Source organism: Microcaecilia unicolor, chromosome 4 (genome assembly GCF_901765095.1).
Source record: "Microcaecilia unicolor chromosome 4, aMicUni1.1, whole genome shotgun sequence".
Lineage (NCBI taxonomy): Eukaryota > Metazoa > Chordata > Amphibia > Gymnophiona > Siphonopidae > Microcaecilia > Microcaecilia unicolor.
Window position 1 is genome coordinate 291,994,614 of NC_044034.1, and position 19,909 is coordinate 292,014,522.

Genomic DNA, 19,909 nt, shown 5'->3' on the forward strand with positions numbered 1-19,909 from the left:
AAACATGTTGTGGGAACACTCCAAAGCTACCTAGGTTTCAGTGGCAAAATTTTATCCAGGCACAATTTGCCTAGAAAAAAAATTGCTAATGAGAAGGGAATCCTCAGAGTTTGCTCGATTAAAAGTTAGCTGGACAAGCCCTATGAAGTTGACCTCTAAAAAGGCAATTCTATAAACCATGCCTAACATCTATGATCTCATCCTGCTCGTAAATGTTTAGAAAACTAGCATACAAAATTCAAGAATGCATGGGATAAACACAGAGGATCCTATATAGAAAAAGGATGGACCCGAATTTATCCCTTGACTCTCAACTCAATGCTTTGACTAAGAGCTCTTTCTTTCTTTTGAGGAATTTAAGATGGATAAGAAAGTATTTTGAATTTGAGCAGTTCCAAATTATTGGTACAGGCGTTGCTTTTGTCCAAGTTGGACTATTGTAATCTTATCTATTTGGGTGCGCCTATACAAGTTATCTGGTGATTGCAAACAATTGAATTTTTCACTATAAAAACAGGATAAAATTTCTTCATATTTTGTTGAATTATATTGGTTGCCTATAGAGGTGAGGATTATGTTCAAATTCTTTTGCTTTCTATTTAAGATCCTAAATGGTGAATGCCCAATTTATATGATGGATCATTTGGAATTTATTTCCAATAATAGGGATAGAAGATCATGTCACAATTCACTTTTCGTCATTCTATCAGCTAAGGGAGTAAAGAGATTTAAAATGTTTGATAGACTTCTTGCAGTTCAAGCATCGAGGTCCTGGAGTGATTTTAATATTTGTTTTTCTTATTCAAGAAAAAAATAAAACTTATCTTTTTAAGAAGTTTGTTAAAATTAGTCTGTGAATAAGATTTTCTGTATTTTTTTTGCTTCCCAAGAGACTGTCTTTGTTTTTTTTTAAATTATAGTAAACCACTAAGAACCTCACAGCTGGAGTGAGCTTCGATGGCAAAGAAGACCAATGCCAGGTAGACTTTTATGGTCTGGGTCCCATAAATGACAAAAACAGATCAGGATCAAGGCTGGAGTGGGCTTCAATGGCAAAGTCTGTTATAGGAAGTAGGTCTGGGTGCCCCGGAATTAGTAGGGAGAGACAGAGATTAAGTATACCAGTATCTAATCATGAAGACGTGGAACCTGTGCAGAGCGTCAGATTCAACTCTGGCCACCTTGTTGGGCAGACTGGATGGACTGTGCTGACATTTACTATGTAGCTATATGTGTGCACATAGGTGTTTATATGCCAGCATGCTGCCTAAGCGCTGTTGTGTAAATATGCATTTATCTTGCATGGGGGGGGGGGGGGGGGGGGAGGGGGCGTACACATGGGCTTACAGAACACTGTAACTTATAAATATGGAGGAGTAGCCTAGTAGTTAGAGCACCAGTCTTGACATCCAGAGGTGGTAGGTTCAAATCCCACTACTGCTCCTTGTGATGTTGGGTAAGTCACTTAACCCTCCATTGCCTCAGGTACAAAATTAGATTGGGAGCCCTCCAGGGACAGAGAAATGCCCAGTGTACCTGAATGTAACTCACCTTGAGCTACTACTGAAAAAGGTGTGAGCAAAATCTAAATAAATAAATACATATGTCTCTACCCGACTTAGGCTGTGTGCCAATATCACGTTACACTGGTATTCTAAAACAGAACTTAGATGTGTAAGCTCCATTATAACTTAGGCTTCTAACACCTAAATGGAGGTGCCCACTTATAGAATTGCCCCTTAAGCACCTCACATGTCTTCTAGGCAGGAGTCCTCCACCTATAGTCCTGCCAGTAGAGGGTGCTGTTTCAATATCACATTTTCAATAGTGAGAGACAGGCAAGCAGCTTTGCAGGACTCCAGGAAACCTATAGAAAACACAATATCGAAGCACTGCCCCCCACTGGCAGCAATGCAGTTGGAGGACTCCTGTCCAGCTTAGAGGGAACAGTGCCCAAGGCAACCTAAATTTTGGAGCTCTGCAAAACTAGGCACCTAAATTTAAGAATATGGCCCAGCTCAATTTTCAGATGGGCCAGCTTAGCTGGATAGCAGAGCCGGTAGTGGGAGGCGGGGCTGGAGGTTGGGAGGCGGGGATAGTGCTGGGCAGACTTATACGGTCTGTGCCAGAGCCAGTGGTGGGAGGCGGGACTGGAGGTTGGAAGGCAGGGATAGTGCTGGGCAGACTTATACGGTCTGTGCCAGAGCCGGTGGTGGGAGGCGGGGATAGTGCTGGGCAGACTTATATGGTCTGTGCCAGAGCTGGTGGTGGGAGACAGGGATAGTGCTGGGCAGACTTATACAGTCTGTGCCAGAGCCGGTGGTGGGAGGCAGGGATAGTGCTGGGCAGACTTATACGATCTGTGCCAGAGCCGGTGGTTGGGAGGCGGGGCTGGTGGTTGGGAGGCGGGGATAGTGCTGGGGAGACTTAAACGGTCTGTGCCCTGAAGAGCATAGGTTCAAATCAAAGTAGGGTATACACAAAAAGTAGCACACATGAGTTGTCTTGTTGGGCAGACTGGATGGACCGTGCAGGTCTTTTTTCTGCCGTCATCTACTATCACGTATGTTACTATATGTAACTCCCAAAGTTAGGTAGCAAAACCCTTTGAAACTTGGCACTCAGGTGATTTGCTACTGCAGGACTTTTTTTTTTACACTCATAGGGCTGGATTCTATGTATGGCACTGTAAAAATTGTCACAAAAAAATACACCTAGGCATGGTTTATAGAATATGCGACTAACTCTAGTCGTGGGAATTTACGCCAGGTAAAACTTTGTAAAATGCTGGCGACTAACTTAAGTGCAGAGCAGGTGTATTCTGTAACAACGTGCATAAATTTTAGGAATGACCACGAACCGCCCATTCCATGCCCATGAACACGCCCCCTTTTTGGCGTGCATTAGAATATACATGCGTCACTTTAAAGAATATGCTTAGTAAGTTGTGCACATAAATTGTAATTAAAGCTGATTAGTATCAATAATTGTTAATCGGCAATTATCGGCACTGATTGGCTTGTTAATATAATTAAGTTGTGCGTGCAGTACAGAATACGACCAGAAGTCCTATAGTGTTCACTCACATCACTTGTGTCTTTTTTCACCAGGTCTCTAAGTATATGCAAGATCTTGATACATATTTTACACGCCTTCTTTCTTCCCCAGTCCCAGGGAGATTCCACTAGCATCTCTTCTCCAAGAGCATTCTGCTGTTGAAAACAAAGCACAAAATAATTACAATTAGACAATTTTCAATAACTTGCTTTGGTGTCATGGAAAGGTTTTAGGGGGTCTTTCACTAAAGATTAGCGCGACATATCTGCAGCAGGGCCCACAGGAATAAAATGGGACCTGCTGCAGATAACTCCGTCCAGTTGCTTCTATCCCACTGGTAGTCAAATTAATGGAAAGCATGGTGACTAAACAACTTATGAACTACCTGGACAAATTTTCTATACTACACGATTCGCAATCTGGATTTCGCTCCCTCTATAGTACTGAAACTGTCTAAGTCACTCTTCTGGCCAAATTTAAGCAAGAAATAGCTGCAGGCAAAAGTATACTTCTCCTTCAATTCGACATGTCTAGCACATTTGATATGGTTCACCATGACATTCTAATAAATCTTCTTGATCACTTTGGGATTGGCGGAAATAGATGGATTAAAGGTTTCTTATCATCTAGATCATATCAAGTAAAATCGAATTCAAACATATCATCATCGTGGAAAGCAGCCTGCGAAGTCCCTCAGGGTTCACCACTATCACCAAAACTCTTCAACATAATGATGATTCCTCTGACTAAATCTTTATCCAATCTAGGCCTTAACCTGTTTATCTATTCTGATGATGTTACAATTTATATACGTTTCAGACACGACCTGACAGAAATCACCAATACAATCAAGATCGGTCTGAACACAACGGACATATGGGCAAACTCATTCCAATTGAAACTAAACACTGAAAAGACTCATTGCCTAACCTTTTCTGCCCCACCTCCCAATCCATCACTCATGGAGGTGTAGGCTCCTTATCTGGAACCAGGGGCGTAGCTACGGGTGGGCCTGGGTGGGCCCAGGCCCACCCAATTTCAGCCCAGGCCCGCCCAGCGCCAGCCCCAGCTCCCATTGCCGGCCACTGCTGCTTTTCCTGATGAGCAGCAGGGCCGGCGCTACAAAAAGAAGAAGCGCTCAGCTGACTGAGCTGAGCGCCAACGCTAACGACGACTTGACGAGAAAAATGTTTTTAAAAAAACGCAGCACCGCAGGCAGCCTCGAAGCATTGGCTGCTGGCTCTGCAGGCTCCTCCCGTCTCTTACGTCATTGGCCCCTGGAGCGAAGCAGGGGCAGTGACTTAAGAGACGGGAGGAGCCTGCAGAGCCAGCAGCCAATGCTTCGAGGGCTGCCTGCGGTGCCCGCGTTTTTTTTAAAAACATTTTTTCTCGTCGAGTGAGTCGTCGTTTGCGTTGGCGCTCAGCTCAGTCAGCTGAGCGCTTCTTCTTTTTGTAGCGCCGGCCCTGCTGCTCATCAGGAAAAGCAGCAGTGGCCGGCAATGGGAGCTGGGGCTGGTAGGCCTGAATCAGGAGAGGGAAAATGGATGGCAGGATGGGGAGAAAGAGGGAAAATGGAAGGATGGGGAGAGAAAGAGGGAAAACAGATGGGGGATGGCAGAGAAAGAGGGAAAAAGGAAGGATGGGGAGAGAAAGAGGGAAAACAGATGGGAGGATGGCAGAGAAAGAGGGAAAAACTGGAGGATGGCAGAGAAAGAGGGAAAACAGAGGATGGGGAGAGAAAGAGGGAAAACAGATGGAAGGATGGCAGGAGAAAGAGGGAAAAACGGAAGGATGGGGAGAGGAAAGAGGGAAAACAGATGGGAGGATGGCAGAGAAAGAGGGAAAGGAGGATGGTAGAGAGAAAGAGGGAAAACACAGATGGAGGATGGCAGAGAAAGAGGGAAAACGGAAGGATGGGGAGAAGAGGAAAACAGATGGGAAGGATGGCAGAGAAGAGGGGAGAGGGATTGAAAGGATGCAGAGAAAAGGGGAGAGACTGGAAGGATGTGGAGAGAGAAGGGACACTGAACAGAAAAGGGTAGAGAGATAGACACTGGTTAGAAGGAGGGAGAGAGACATTAGATGAAAGGATCAGGAGAGAGGGTAGATGGGTGGAAGGATGGGGAGAGAAAGAGGGAAGACGCTGGATGGAAGGGTAGGGAGAAAGAGGTGACACGATGGAAGGATGCAGAAAGAAAGAGGGGAGACTATTGGAAGGATGGGGAGACAGAGGGGAGAGACTGGAAGGATGGGGAGAGAAAGAGGAGAGCTGCTGCATGGAAAGGGGGAGTAGTGAAAGATTGGAGAATAAGAGGAAGGGGCATGGGGGAGAACAAGGGTGAGAAAAAGATGAAAGCCATAAGTAGATGAAGGAAATTAAAGAATGGATAGTAAGAATGAATTAAATCTGGACACAGAGAGAGGCAGAAAAATATTGAAGAAAGCAAAGAAAAGGAGAGAAAAATGACAAATGGCCAGGAAACCCTGGCAGAAGAGTTAAGCGAAAACGAAGGAAAGCAGAATCTAGAGACTGGGAGCAACACAATGAGAAAAAGTAAATGGCCATACAACAAAGGTAAAGAAAATAATTTTATTTTTAATTTAGGATAAAGTAATACGGTGTTAATAAAGTTTCAGAGACCAATACTTCCTGCCTTAGGTCAGGAGAGGATACCATAACAGCATTATACTGACCTGAGGCAGGAGGTTTTGGCCTCTGAAAGCTCACTGAAAAGGATTAGGCTATTAAATAAATTGTCTGAAATCTGATGCACTGAAAAGCAGCACTTTACCCTGTGTGACAAATGCATCTGAGTGTGACTAAATTTTGCTGGGGGGGGGGGGGAGGGGGGTAGAGAGAAAATTTTGTGCCCACCCACTTTGGGTTCAGGCCCACCCAAAATTGGCAGTCTGGCTACGCCACTGTCTGGAACAGCCCGTGGCCATCCTTCCTGCATGCTACACAGCACCTGGAATAATAGGTGTGGTAACGGGGTGCTACAGAGATGGGGAAAAGAGGAAAGAGGAAATATATTTTTGGATTGAGTTGTATCTGAGTAAGATCTCCTGTTGGTTACGCTCTAATAAATTAAAGAATATCTGCCCCTTCTTCCCCTAAAGGAATTACTATGGAGTGGCAAGAAAGATTCTTTATTTTAGTGCTCTACTCTGCAACTTGGATTTTGTAATAGATTCAAAGCTTTCTACAGGGTGGATATTACGGCACATATTTGCATTTTCAGTATTCACGGGGTTTTCTAGGAACCTAACCATAGCAAATAGGGAGAATTGACTGTATCTATCAAAAACAAGAACTGGATAAGTCTGGTTGTATGTGTGTTATCAGTCAAAATACTTTTCCAATAAATATATATGAAATTAATAGGAGGAAAAAGGACTCAGACATCTCACAGGAATACAATACTGATGACCAAACTCTAAAGACACTGCAACAGCTATGCACCACTGTACCTGTAAGCCACTTTGAACTGAAACTTGTTTTTTGGAAGACAGTGGGGTACAAGAACAAATAACTAACTAAGGGGCCCTTTTACTAAGGTGCACCGAAAAATGGGCTGCGCTAGTGTATATGCGTGTTTTGGGTGCGCGCAGATCCATTTTTCAGTGCGCCTGTAAAAAAAGACCTTTTAAAATTTTTGCCGCAAATGAACGTGCAGTAAAATAAAAATTTGCAAGCATCCATTTTGGGTCTGAGACCTTACCGCCAGCCATTGACTTAGCGGTAAGGTCTCACACGATAACTATGCAGTAATCATTTGTGCGAGTAGAATGACGATTAACGACCGGCTTCTGCTGCCTGCCAGAAAATTAGAATTATTTTCTGGCACGCATAGCGGACGCCTGTCAAAATGAAATTACCGCAAGGGCCAAGCGGTAGCCGGGCAGTAACTCCAAATTGACACACGTTGGTCGCGTATAGGCATCTACGCAGCTTAGTAAAAGGGCCCCTGACTAACACTAATTATTATCTATCCTTTCTGGGTGCATTTCTCATTCATAGGTCCTTAAAAAGCTCACAGATTTTCATTTCTGTTGCAAAAGTGAAATTGTGCTTTAAAACTTATCAGTGCAGTTTAGTGAACAATGCTGGATGGAGAAGAGTTGGACTGAGCACATTTTAAAGGAAACCCCTGAGGAATCCAGCAGTTGGTGAAACAGCGATCCCTGTTGGGCTTAAGATAAGTGCTCTTTTTATGATCTGCATTGATGGTGGTGTGGTGTTTTATAGCTCAGAATACTGCCTGAAAGTTTTATGTGAAGTTTTGGACATTTAAAAAAAATGTATTTATTAGGATTTATTTACCGCCTTTGGAAGGAATTCACTGAAGGCGGTGTACAGTAAGCATAAATCAAATATAAGCAATAGACAATTACAACAGTAAACATATTTATTTATTTATTTGTTGCATTTGTATCCCACATTTTCCCACCTATTTGCAGGCTCAATGTGGCTTACAATTTTCTGTCATGACTTATTTCATTTCAGAGTACAGATACAATTGGTAATATATATAGAAACATAGATGATATAATGAACAATCAGGTAAAAAAGGGAGAACATACAATAGGAATCATATATTGAACATGGATTACATAGTAAATTAGGCAGTGCGATATAGGGAAAAATAGTCCGATTGTTAAACAGATGATGGAGAATTATGGTTCTAATTAAGAGTCATTATGGTATGTCATGTCAAAGAGATGTGTCTTCAGTGCTTTACGGAAGTTTGTTAGGTTGTGAATTATTTTCAGGTCAAGTGGTAGAGCATTCCACATTTGTGAACTCAAGTATGAAAAGCTGGATGCATGTATTACTCTAGATTTAGACCTTACAGCAGGGGAAATGAAGATTTAGGAATGTGCGTGCTGATCTTTTAGCATTCCTGGGTGGTAGGTCAATGAGGTCTAACATGTAGGTCGGGGCATTACCGTGAATTATCTTATGCACCAAAATGCATATTTTGAAAGTTATACATTCTTTAAGAGGAAGCCAGTGCAAGTTTTCTCTTAGGGGCTTAGTACTTTCGTATTTTGTCTTTCCAAATATAAGTCTGGCTGCAGTGTTTTGGGCATTTTGAAGTTTTTTAATGATTTGTTTTTTAAAGCCAGCAAGAAGACCATTGCAATAGTCTAAGTGACTCAGCACCAATGATTGTACCAAATTCCGAAAGATTCGGCATCAAGATGGCGCCGGTAACGGTTGTCGGATCTTGGAGCTCCCAAGACTCGACAGCGTTCACGCGAGAGAAATTGTATCCCCGACTTTTAGATGGGGAAAGAAAGGGAAAAGCGCCAGCATCTACCTCCTCTGTTCTGGTGCTGCCCCCAATTTCTCATCATGCGACGCTCGAAAGCTATGGAATCAGGACCCCTGGCGTGCAGGCTTCTACTTCGACTGGCTCGCTCCAACTTGGTGCAGAGCGCAGCATTGAGGGCGCGATGCTGAGCCCTCATTCTCTCACCGCTCCTCCACAACCCGGAAGTGTAGTAGAATCGATGGGACCATAACAGTTGGAACTGCTGTTCGTGGAAGGAGGACCCTCGAGTACTTCTACTCCGGGGAAGGAGATAACAACTCAGGGACAAACGCTGGTCGGGCTCCCTGCTTCCCACGGAGCCACTTCAGAGAGTTGTGGAGGAATGAAAAGACCTACTCAGGTGACAATGCCTATACTTTGGGACGCAATCCAGGAGGTAAAAATACTTTACTTCAAATGAATATTTCCATAAAGGGCGAAATTGTGGAACTGAAGCAAACTAGTCAGAGTTTATCTATAAAAGTTCAAGAACAAAATGAAAAAATGTTGAAGATGGAGACTGAGTTTAAACAATTACAGGATTTAACTGTGACTTTGGTAAAAGAAAAAGAAACTCAGGAAAGAAAGATGGAGTATTTGGAAAATAATGGGAGGAAAAATAACCTGAGGATATTGAACTTTCCTAAATCTCCTTTAGTATCATCAATGGATATGCTTAGAAAATATTTTACCGATATATTGGGAATCCCTGCAGAGGGATTTCCCCCTATTACAAGGGCCCAATATATCTCTGGAATAGTGAGACCTTCAGAAGAACAACCCCAGGTTACTTCAAATCTCAATTTGACAGAATTTCTTGAGAACTCCTTGGAAGTGATCACTGAAAGAACAACTTGAATAGTGACATTTGCTCTTGAACTTGATAGAAATAATATTTTCAGGCTATACTTTTGCCATTTAAATGATTGTTTCTTGGGACAGAAAATCCAGATTTTTCCTGACATGGCAAGGAGCACACAGAAAAGGAGAAAGGAATTCCTATTGTATAAATCTAGAGTAATTAATTTAGGTGCAACTTTTTTGTTAAAGTTTCCTTGCAAATGTCATGTAACTTTCGAATCAGTTAATTACATATTTTTTACTCCCTCGAAATTGTTAGAATTTATTGCATTGAAGGAAGCTGTTAAGCCTGAGGATCTGCCTCCCTAATAGAGAACGCTGTTACGTTGGCTGTAAAATCCCTGCTCTGACCTAACCGTTAATAATTTAGCTTATAGCTATGTTATTTTTTTTCTTTTCCTTCTTTTTTATTGCCTAGTATCTTGATTCAAACTGATTGTGGACAAAATTTAAAAGTTTTTCTTTCTATATTATGCCAGAAATGGCTATAAGTAGTTTTTTCCTTTTTCAGCTGTTTGTATTTTCTGATATTTCCTCATTTATGTCATTGGATGTAAATGAAAAATTTATAAATAAAGAATTTTAAAAAAATTACGAAAGATTCCTCTAGGGAAGAAAGGTTTCCACATTGAGTGAAACATCGTCCTTGTTGTATTCTTAACATGGTTTTCCAGTGTGAGATTCCGATCTATGGTTACTCTGAGAATTTTCAAGGAATTTGAAATGGGAAGGGTAAAGTTTGGTGTGGATATAGTGGTGAAGTTATTTGTATTATATTGTGATGTAAGTACAAGACATTGTGTTTTCTCTTCATTAAGTTTCAATTGAAATGTATCCACCCTTGAGTTCATAATTTGGAAACTGTGTTTGATGTTTTGGTGATTTCTTTTAAATCATGTTTAAATGGGATGTAAATCGTAACGTCATCTGCGTATATGTATGGGTTAAGGCCTTGATTGGCTAACGATTTGGCCAGTGGTATCATCATTAGGTTGAAGAGGGTTGGGGAGAGTGGAGATCCCTGGGGAACACCGCATTCGGATTTCCATGAAGCTGACATACTCAAATTAGATATCACTTGATAAGTTCTTGTAGTAAGGAAGCCTTTGAACCAGTTTAGAACGTTACCTCCAATTCTGAAGTATTCTAGGATATATAATAACATATCCAAATAACAATACAAAGTATGGCATAGTATACTACTTACAATGTCAACACAATACATAATAGAACATTTTAATTGACAGACATTGGACTATGAAATTTGCATGAGTTTTAAAGCACAATTTCAATTTTATAACAAAATGAAAAAAATGTGAGTTTTTTTAAAGGACTGATGAATGAGAAATTCACCCAGAAAGAACAGATAATAGATGTTATGTTATGTTATGTTATATGTGTCTTCTAGTCTGCAAATACCAAGATTAGTCCATTGCAGATTACTTTCAAGAACAACGGAAACAGTGCTCTACAAATTACAATCTGTAAAGAGTAATAATAGCTGATCCCTACATACCAGAGGTACATACTTACATACCTGTGAGGTTCTTTTTCCCTCATAATTAATTTCATATATAATTTTTGGAAAAAGTATTTTGACTGATAAGGCACATACAACCAGACTTCTACAGTGCTTGTTTTTGTTAGGTACTGCTACAACCCACTCAAACAGGATAGAAATTCTTTCAAAGCACCATTGCAACATCCTTTACATCACTTAAAAAGCCATATATTTAGATATGGAAACTCATGGTTCTAGTCACTTAACTGGTTAGTATGTTTTGGCAAGTTACGCCAATTTCGCTTTTGGGGGAAAGAATGTCTGTTTCAAAACTGTTGTGATCAAATTGACACGTAGACTTCATCTTTCCTGATTCTTAAATCTGGCACAACCAATCAATAAATAGAAATAGAAGAAAGAGAAAAGGCGAGGAAATGACAAGGGAAAGACAGAAGAGATTATAAAAGAACTGAAAGAAGCAGAGGAAGAAGAGAGAGAAACCGCTGGAGGAAGAAGAGAGAGAAACCCCTGGAGGAAGAAAGACTCTCAGAAGGGAAGAGAATATTGTATGAAATGTCTCACCTCCAAGGACATATTCTGCCAGATATCCATGCAGTATTCCTCTTTCATGCAGAGAGACGCCATCTCCCAGTTATGACACCAGAACTCGGGACCCTGGAGACACTGTTCTGGGACCATCAGGGAATCATGAGGCACCATGACTACAAAGCAGAATGCAAAGGAAGGGTGACATCATGATGGGAATTGGACCAAGTAAGGAGTCTGTATTTGCCCATGTGACCACAGTGAAGTATTCTGCTAGCATGTAGTTTATGTGTAGAGATCTGTAGCAGTCCTGTTTTGTCACTAGACGGTATATTGGTGTTTTAGGGCCTGATATAATATTTACAGTGCTGCCTTTTCACAAATAAGATTGTTACTCTTTGAGTCCTGGGAGTTAGTGCTGTTATGGTATGGTAAGATTGTGAGTGTATTTTTGTACAGGTCTGTGCATAATGTTTTTACGGTGGAGGGATTTTGTGTTGGCCTTACTGAGGTGGCACCAACCCGTGAATATAAATTTAGTTTGTCATAATGCCAGACAGGGTTTTAGAATATTTTGCAGACCTGATGTGTGTTGAGGTAGTTGTCTTTATAGCAGACTTGTGTCTAATCAGATATAAATTATGATAAACTGGAGGATCTTTAAATACAGTTGAATTGTTTCCATATATGTACATGTAGTTTAGTGTTGTAAGCGCTTGAAATTATTGAGTTTGAAATATGTAATGTGCCATTTAAAATGCAGAAACTTGACTCTTGCTGCCTTTATAAGCATCATATAGTAACAGACTCAAATGGACACCCAGCTGTGACTCACAATTCTTGATTAGCATACATTATGGAGACTGTGAACTCTAAGGATTTGGTAAAGCCACATGTGGGGCAGGGTAATCTGCACTGCAAGACTCACCTTGGGTGTTACTAGGATTATTACGGCACATCTTTATCTCTTCACAACATTCCTGGGGATCCTGATCATTCTGGAGGGCGCCTGAAATTTTGTCCCTGTATTGATTTATCAGGCTTTGGCAGGGGATCCTCATAAGTCTACCAATGCGCCTGCACACATTATCCAGTGCATTGTTAACAGCATCCTGCAAGGAGGCAGCATGCAAAGGTTACAATTAATTGCCAAAAGTAATCAACTGTAAGCAGTCTCAATGCTTGACGTGCTTACACCCAGGTAGAAACTTGGAAAGAGGCCTTTTCTCTAAGTCCTTTCCCACATCTGCTACCCATCCTGGTTTCTTTCCCATGACACTTACTGAGTCCTTGTCCTTCTACCCCAACCCCCTTAACTATAGTATGTTTGTCTGTCTCCTTCTCTTGACTTCTAGTCTTTTTAAGCTCCCCTCCCTGATCACTGATCTCTTTCTTTCCCTCATCTTCAATACCTGGGCTCAGAAGCGTAACCAGGTTCAGGGCACGGGGGTGGGGGGGGGGGGGAGCAGGAGCAGACTGCTGATGGCACTGGTGCTTAATTTAAACGCAACAGATTGCTTGTTAATTGGCAATTATCGGCACTGATTGGCTTGTTAAGATTATTAAGTTGCGCATGCAATACAGAATGCAACCAGAATTACATGCACAACTCAAGGTGCACTATATAACACCTGGGGAATAGTATCAGTGAGTCCTACAATGTTCACTCACTTCACTTGTGTCTTCATCCAATAGCTTTCTAAGTGTCTTCAAGACCTTGATACATATTTTACACTTCCACTTTCTTCCCCTCTTCCAGGGAGATTCCATCAGCATCTGTTCTCCAGGAGAATTCTGCTGTTGAAAACAAAGCACAAAATAATTACAATTGGACATTTTTCAATAACTTGCTTTGGTGTCATGGAAAGGTTTTAGTCTCTTGCTGCCTAACCTTTTCTGCCCCACCTCCCAATCCATCCCTCATGGCAGTGTAGGCCCCTTATCTGGAACAGCCCATGGCCATCCCTCCTGCATGCTACACAACCCCTGGAATAATAGGTGTGGTAACGGGATGCTTCAGAGATGGGGAAAAGAGGAGAGATGGAATATATTTTTGGATTGAGCTGTATCTGAGTAAGATCTCCTGTTGGTTACGTTCTAATAAATTACAGAACATCTGCCCCTTCCTCCCCCATAAGAAAGGAATTACTATGGAGTGGCAAGAAAGAGTCTTTATTTTAGTGCTCTACTCTGCAACTTGGATTTTGTATTAGATTCAAAGCTTTCTAGAGGGTGGATGTTGCGGCATACCCGGAAGCCAGTTTTGGGGCTTCAGCCCTCAGGGCAGCTCAGGATCCCAACCATTCTAGGGATCACTTTTATATGTCCCACGATTTCTAGAATAGCGGGAAGCCACATAATGGATGGAGAAATTAGGTCTTAACTGATAATTTTGACTTCTGTATTTTGGAGCAGCTGAAATTTACAAAGAAGAACATTATTTTTATTTATTTATCACATTTATATCTCATTGGGTTTGGGTTACAAAAGAAAATGAGGCGAGCGAGCAAGGGTAGGGTGTGAAATCAGGATGTCAGCACAGAGAACATGGATCACCACCTCCTTGGGCGCATTCTGCCAGATATGCATGCAGTACTCCTCTTTGGCACACACAGCTGCCGTTTCCTGATCCTGGCACCAAAACTCAGGGCCCTGTAGACACAGCTCTGGGACTTCCCGGAAAGGCCACACCTCTGCAACCACAACTGCCAGACAAAAGACAAAAAGAATGACGGTAACAGAGCTGTTCTTGTCTCTGAGATGCATGGGTGAGCATGTGGCACAGAGATACCCTATTAACTTCCAAATAAATTTGTGATGGCAAAAGAGCCAGTTAAAGTTGCTGAGGCCATAGGGAAATGTTAAATTGAAAGTCCTCTCATACAAGTTCTTCTCTCCACCAGTCATTGTCTGTCATTGAAGCAAACTTTTCAAAATTATTGGGGGTGATAAACCCAACAGAAATGACCTCTTCCTGGACACAATCAAGGAGTTTGTTCAATATTGGGGTTGCTCAAGCACCCACAATACCCACAGAGCTGGCTCCTATGCTATCAATGAACATCATCTCTGGACCAATTCTAGCTTTCTGGCACTCACCTCCTCTTGCATTCTGCAACCTGTGGTGCTGATGTCGCATGAAAAAAATAGAGGTTACTAATACCCCAATGCACTGTGATATATTTTTAAAAAAGAGGCGCGGAAAAGTCTGTCATAAAATTGTGCAGCTATATTCACATATACAAAGCATGTGCAATGAAAGATCACATGTAATATATGTGGACTTTTGTAGGCATTTATAGAAGCAAAGTTTAGGCAGGCTGGAGTGGAGTTGTGATGTATGCATGCATTTTATGAAATACACAGGTAGACACATAGAATACATGCATGAATGTACATCATCTTCTGAGCGGTTGTATCCCAGCAACTGCAGGGTTTCATCTTTGCTGCCTGTGCCGGCTCCCGCAGGCAGGGAGGATGAATTACTGCAGCTGTTGGGTCGCCTCTGAAGTACATCGGGGTGGATGGGGGTGGGGTGGGGGTGTGGATTCAGAGAGGGGGCAGATGTCAGTCTGCAGGGATGGGGGTGGGAGGTTGAGACGGATAGAGGAAATGCTGAGCTAAAAGGAGGGGGGGGGGGGGGTTGAAAGGGCCCACCCAAGTTAACTCTGGGCCCACCCAAAGTAGTAGGTCTGGCTATGCCACTGCTTCTGTGACTTAGGATGAACCACACTTTGGGGGTAATTCTATAACTGTGTACCTATATAAAAAGAGGTAATAGGTGCATATTAGAAAAAGAAAGTAAGTGTCTATTTTCCTTTATAGAACACTAGTCCAATTAGGTATATATAGGGGTACGTGCTTAGTCACAAGCATTTATGTCAGCCGTAGAGCTGGTGTAAATATGTGCACCTATGTTCTAAAGACGTGTGTGCATCTATGTTCTGGAGACGTGCATGTAACACATAGTATTCCATAAGTGAATTGTGTAAGTGTGTGCATCTGTGTTCTGAAGATGTGCATGTAACATGTAGTATTCTATAAGTGAAGCGTGTAAATGTGTTCCTCATCCTTGCTTCACTCAGATTGCTCATGTGTACGCCCATGCTACTGGAGATATGTGCCTAGTTACAGAATAGTGCTTAGGTGCACTTCTGGCATTTCTGTGCGTATGTGTGCACATATACATACATATGTCCTTATTCTAATCATTTAAACATGCAATCAGCCCATAATGTTAATGTCTACTTTATAGAATTACCCCATTATGGCAAGGCTTCCCGAATCTGTCCTTGGGACTCCAAAGGCAATATTCACAATGAATATGCATGAGATATATTTGCATATACTTGGGGCTCAATATTCAAAACTATTTAACCAGCCAGGAATGGCTCCTGGCCAGTTAGTGTTTTGGCGCCTAACTATGGATATTCAGCACCAAGTTGGCTATGTTTAGTGGTTAAGATAGACCGCATAAGTAGCAGGCCTATCTTTAACTGCTAACTGCCGGATTCTATGTAGCGTGACTTAAGTTGTGCATGCAAATCCAGTCGTTTTCTGAATTTGCATGCTCAACTTAATTAGTTAACAAGCCAATCAGTGCTGATAATTGCCAATTATCAAGCAATTATTGACACTAATTGGCATTGATTAGAATTTACATGCAGAACTGTCTAAGCGTATTCAATAAGGTGATATGTGTGAATTCTAAGTTGCATAGTTGAAAAGGGGCGTGATCATGGGCGTGGAATGGGCAGGTTGTGGGCATTTCTAAAATCTATGCGTGTTGTTATAGAATACACCTGGTCAGCACCTAATTTAGACATTGGGATTTACACCAAGCGTAACTTGGCGTAACTGCCCGCGACTAAATTTAGTCAAGCGGATGGGCACTCGGCATATTCTATAAACTGCTTGGAAATGTAGGCATATTCTATAAAGTAAGGTGTACTTTTTAGAATACACTTAGGCATATTTCATTGCAGTGCCAATTTTTTAGGCATGATATATAGAATCTAGTCTTAAGCACTTAACTGGTTAGTGCTGAATATCAGCTTAACCGGTTAAGTTGCTGCAGTCAAAAATGAAACCGGATATTCAATGCTGGTCACTGGAAGCAGCTTGCCATTGACTATCTGTGTTTAATGCTGGCAGCGGACAGCATAAGCGTGGCCCGCTGCCGGCTGAATATCGGGATGGGAGGTTGGTGTCCAGTGCATGTCCATTGTGGATATCCGGAAAATCCACTTGGTCAGATTTGAGAAGCCCTCAATACTGTCTGTTTTAACAGCCCCTTCTCAGAAGATTCAATTTCTAATCCTTTGATAAGGCTGATTTAATGAACCCCAGAAATGGACTTCTGCAACTACTGCCACCATCCCCTGTCCCCTGCTATTCACACCACCTTAACAGTTAGATAGAAGATGACATGGGGACAGGGACCGTGTCATCTTCTATCTAATGGTAATCGTTCTATTAACGGTAACTGTGTTGTGCTTGCTGTAAAGTTGCAGGTCAGCACTGGCATATGCCATTCTTTACACCTGGAATTTTAACAGTGGGCTGTATCACTTCTGAAAGACCAAAGCTGAAAAACCAGATGTATATATAAATATCAGTGTTTTTCTTTGTGCCGTGTCTGCATCACTGTCTTCTCTCTCTCTCTGCTTTCAGCTTGTCTTCTTGTGACACCTTTTATTTTATTTTCTACATCTCCTCCTTTCCTCTGCTCTTCCCTCTATCCCATCTCTAAGTCTCATTAAACTTCTACCTCTTGCCCATCTGTTCCCTACCTTGTTCCTCCACCTCTCACCTTTCTTTCGCTTTTCTTGATTCTCCCCTCAGCTGGAACCAGTGCTGCGATCCTCATGCCATAACCCTTCTTTCACAGTTATCTGGAAATTGCTCCCCTATTTTAGTAGATTCCCTCCACTGCTCCTAGGCTGAAACTGTGAAGCATTTCCCAGCCTCTCCTTTTGACTCTCTTTATTAATGAGTTCATTGTAAACTGTTTTGAGGAGAAGTATAGCAAGTTCCTAAATAAATAAACACCAGGGCTCCCTCTGGATTGCTGTATCCTGGGCTCTAAATACTGCCACCGGGTGTCACCCTTCACAACGAATGTGACTTCTTTCACCCAGAGGCTGTGAATGCTGCCTTTGCAGTACCCCTAGCTCCAGTTGACCAATGGATTCTTGGGACCTGCTCTTGCCATATGGCAGCACATAGGACTGCCACAAAACTACCAGACCAGCCCAGGTGTGCACCTTCTAACCAATAAGTGCTCAGTCACAGACACTGAACAGACCAGAGACCCTTTTCACAGTAAGTCTTGGTGTGCTGCACAAACACACAATACCAAACATATTCTTCAACATTTGGGAGTCCCCTTCGCTGCCCTCTCCAAAATAATTTATGTAGGTGCAAAGGAGGACCTGAGAGGCATGAATAGTGTGTGAGGTGGGGGGATAGGGAGACTCCAGTTTGCTGACATTTTAGATATTGGGAGTAGCTCAGTGTTCTTCAGTTGCCGCCCCTGGAGACCTCTGGGGTGGCCTCCATTATCATTCTGTTTTTTGCTTCACTATGCTCTGTCTCAATTCCTGACCTCATGACAGAAAGCAGGAAGTAGATGGGGGAAGATCTGCATGCTAGAAGGACAAAGCATTTTTCAGTAGAAGAAGAGAGTGCAGATGCGTTTGGAAATGCCCACCTTCTTGAGGATGCCCCCAATGGAAAGTTAATAGTGGGCTAGAAGGGAAGAATGTCACTGTCGCATGCTGGTAAGCAATTTTGGTCTTATTACATAGGAAGATATTTGGTGGCTGTTCTTCAACTTATTTTCATCCAATGTGGTCCCAACTTAAAAATGAGTGAAGACCACTGGTATAGGTGATCCATGTACAAGTATTGTGGGGACACAGTGCTATCAGAGAATATCTCCTCCCAGAAAACCTTTCTCCTCTGAATCTTTCTTTTCCTGGGGTTGGGGGAGGACTCAGTATTATTGCAGTCAGTATTCAGCCATGATGGTCAGCAGGTTGTTTAAACACTGGTTGTGGTGCTTACACACATACATTCAGCACTGGTATCTAGTCAGTGTATCTGAACAGAGCCCTGACCACTGGCGTCTGTACATATAGCAGTAATAATCAACCATTATCCATGAGGCTGAGCAGTTTAATTTAGCACAGGTTTTATGGGCCTTACATAAAACTGCTTAGCTTTATGGATAGCGGTTGGATATTGCTGCTATACACATACTTAGGTGAATATCCTCAGCCTGCTCTGTAGTGCTTATTATCCGGATAGTACCACTGAATATTCACGGATAGGGGACTTGGGAGCCTAAACATATATGTCCCTTAAAATTTATTTCACAGGATAAAATCTATTTCTGAGAAATGGTCCCACATCTCCAGGGCAAGTGCAAGAATAGTAGATGCCCTAGATGAGCTTTAATCTTTGTGCCCTCCCCCCACCGACTAACCTGTATGATGGTGTCTCAAGCTCAGCATTCCCTTCTTTGGTGGCGGTGGTTTGGGCACTGCAACCTCCTTACTCTCCTCCTTCGCCCTCTGCCCAGCATCATCCTCCATGTCCATAGTGCCCATTATCTCCCACACATTCTCTCTCTCTCCCTGCCAAGCATCTCTTCTCTTCCCCTAAGGGCATCCTTCTTTCTTTTTCCTCCACTTCCTGGCCCACCAAAATCTCTCTCCATTTCTCCCTGTTCCTAGTGCTCATGATCTCCCACACTCTCTCTTCCTCTGCCAAGCATCTCTTCTCTTCTCTTCCCTCAGAGCTTTCTCCTCTCTTTTCCCTTCACTCCCCGCCCAGCAATCTCTCTCTTCTTTGTGCAGTGTCCAGCATCTCCTAATGAGTATTGTCTGTTTCTCCACCCCACCACCTGGCCATCATCTTCTCTCTTGTGCCACTGCTTCTCCCCTCATGTGTTCAGCACACTCTCTGCACTCCAACCTTCTTTCTCGCACTACTCCCGTCTCTCAGCATACTCATTTTTTACCACCTCAACCGGTCTAATAGGCTTTAATCAGCCACCAGGAAGTGTCAGCTGGTAACATTTTTTTTCTTTTAAAGTTTGAGGTCAGTGCTATGCTTTGCTTAAGAGTGAGCAGATGGCACCAGACATTTCTAGAATTTTGCAATCCTACTACTACTACTTATTATTTCTATAGCACTACAAGACGTACACAGTGCTGTACACTTGAACATGAAGAGACAGTCCCTGCTTGACAGAGCTTGCAATCTAATTACGACAGACAAACAGGGCAAATAAGAGATAAGGGAATTACTAAGGTGGGAATGATAAAATACGGGTCCTGAACAAGTGTGTAAGGGTTAGGAGCTAAAAGCAGCATCAAAAAGGTGGGTTTTTAGCCTAGATTTGAAGACAGCCAGAGATGGAGCTTGACTTACTGGCTCAGGGAGTCTATTCCAGGCATATAGTGCTGCAAGGTAAAAGGAATGGAGTCTGGAGTTAGTGGTGGAGGAGAAGGGTGTAGATAAGAGAGATTTACCCAGTGAACGGAGTTCCCGGGGAGGAGTGTAGGGAGAGGTAAGAGTGAAGAGGTACTGAGGAACTGCAGAGTGAATACACTTGTAA

At 42.4% G+C, this 19,909-nt stretch overlaps 1 protein-coding gene across 3 annotated transcripts in view; it reads right to left on the reverse strand.

Moving 5' to 3' along the window:
* LOC115469247 (prosaposin-like) overlaps positions 1-19,909 on the reverse strand; it is a 46,735-nt gene that overhangs the window by 25,448 nt on the left and 1,378 nt on the right. Inside the window, exons 2-6 of one of the 3 annotated variants that reach the window (XM_030201693.1) lie at positions 13,843-13,988; positions 12,955-13,077; positions 12,212-12,395; positions 11,320-11,459; positions 3,087-3,212 (exon numbers count right to left, since the gene is read on the reverse strand). In XM_030201693.1, coding sequence (XP_030057553.1) covers positions 3,087-3,212; positions 11,320-11,459; positions 12,212-12,395; positions 12,955-13,077; positions 13,843-13,988 — 719 coding nt within the window. Of the gene's footprint in view, positions 1-3,086; positions 3,213-11,319; positions 11,460-12,211; positions 12,396-12,954; positions 13,081-13,842; positions 13,989-19,909 lie in introns of all 3 variants that reach the window. The other 2 variants (XM_030201692.1, XM_030201691.1) reach the window with 2 other exon arrangements.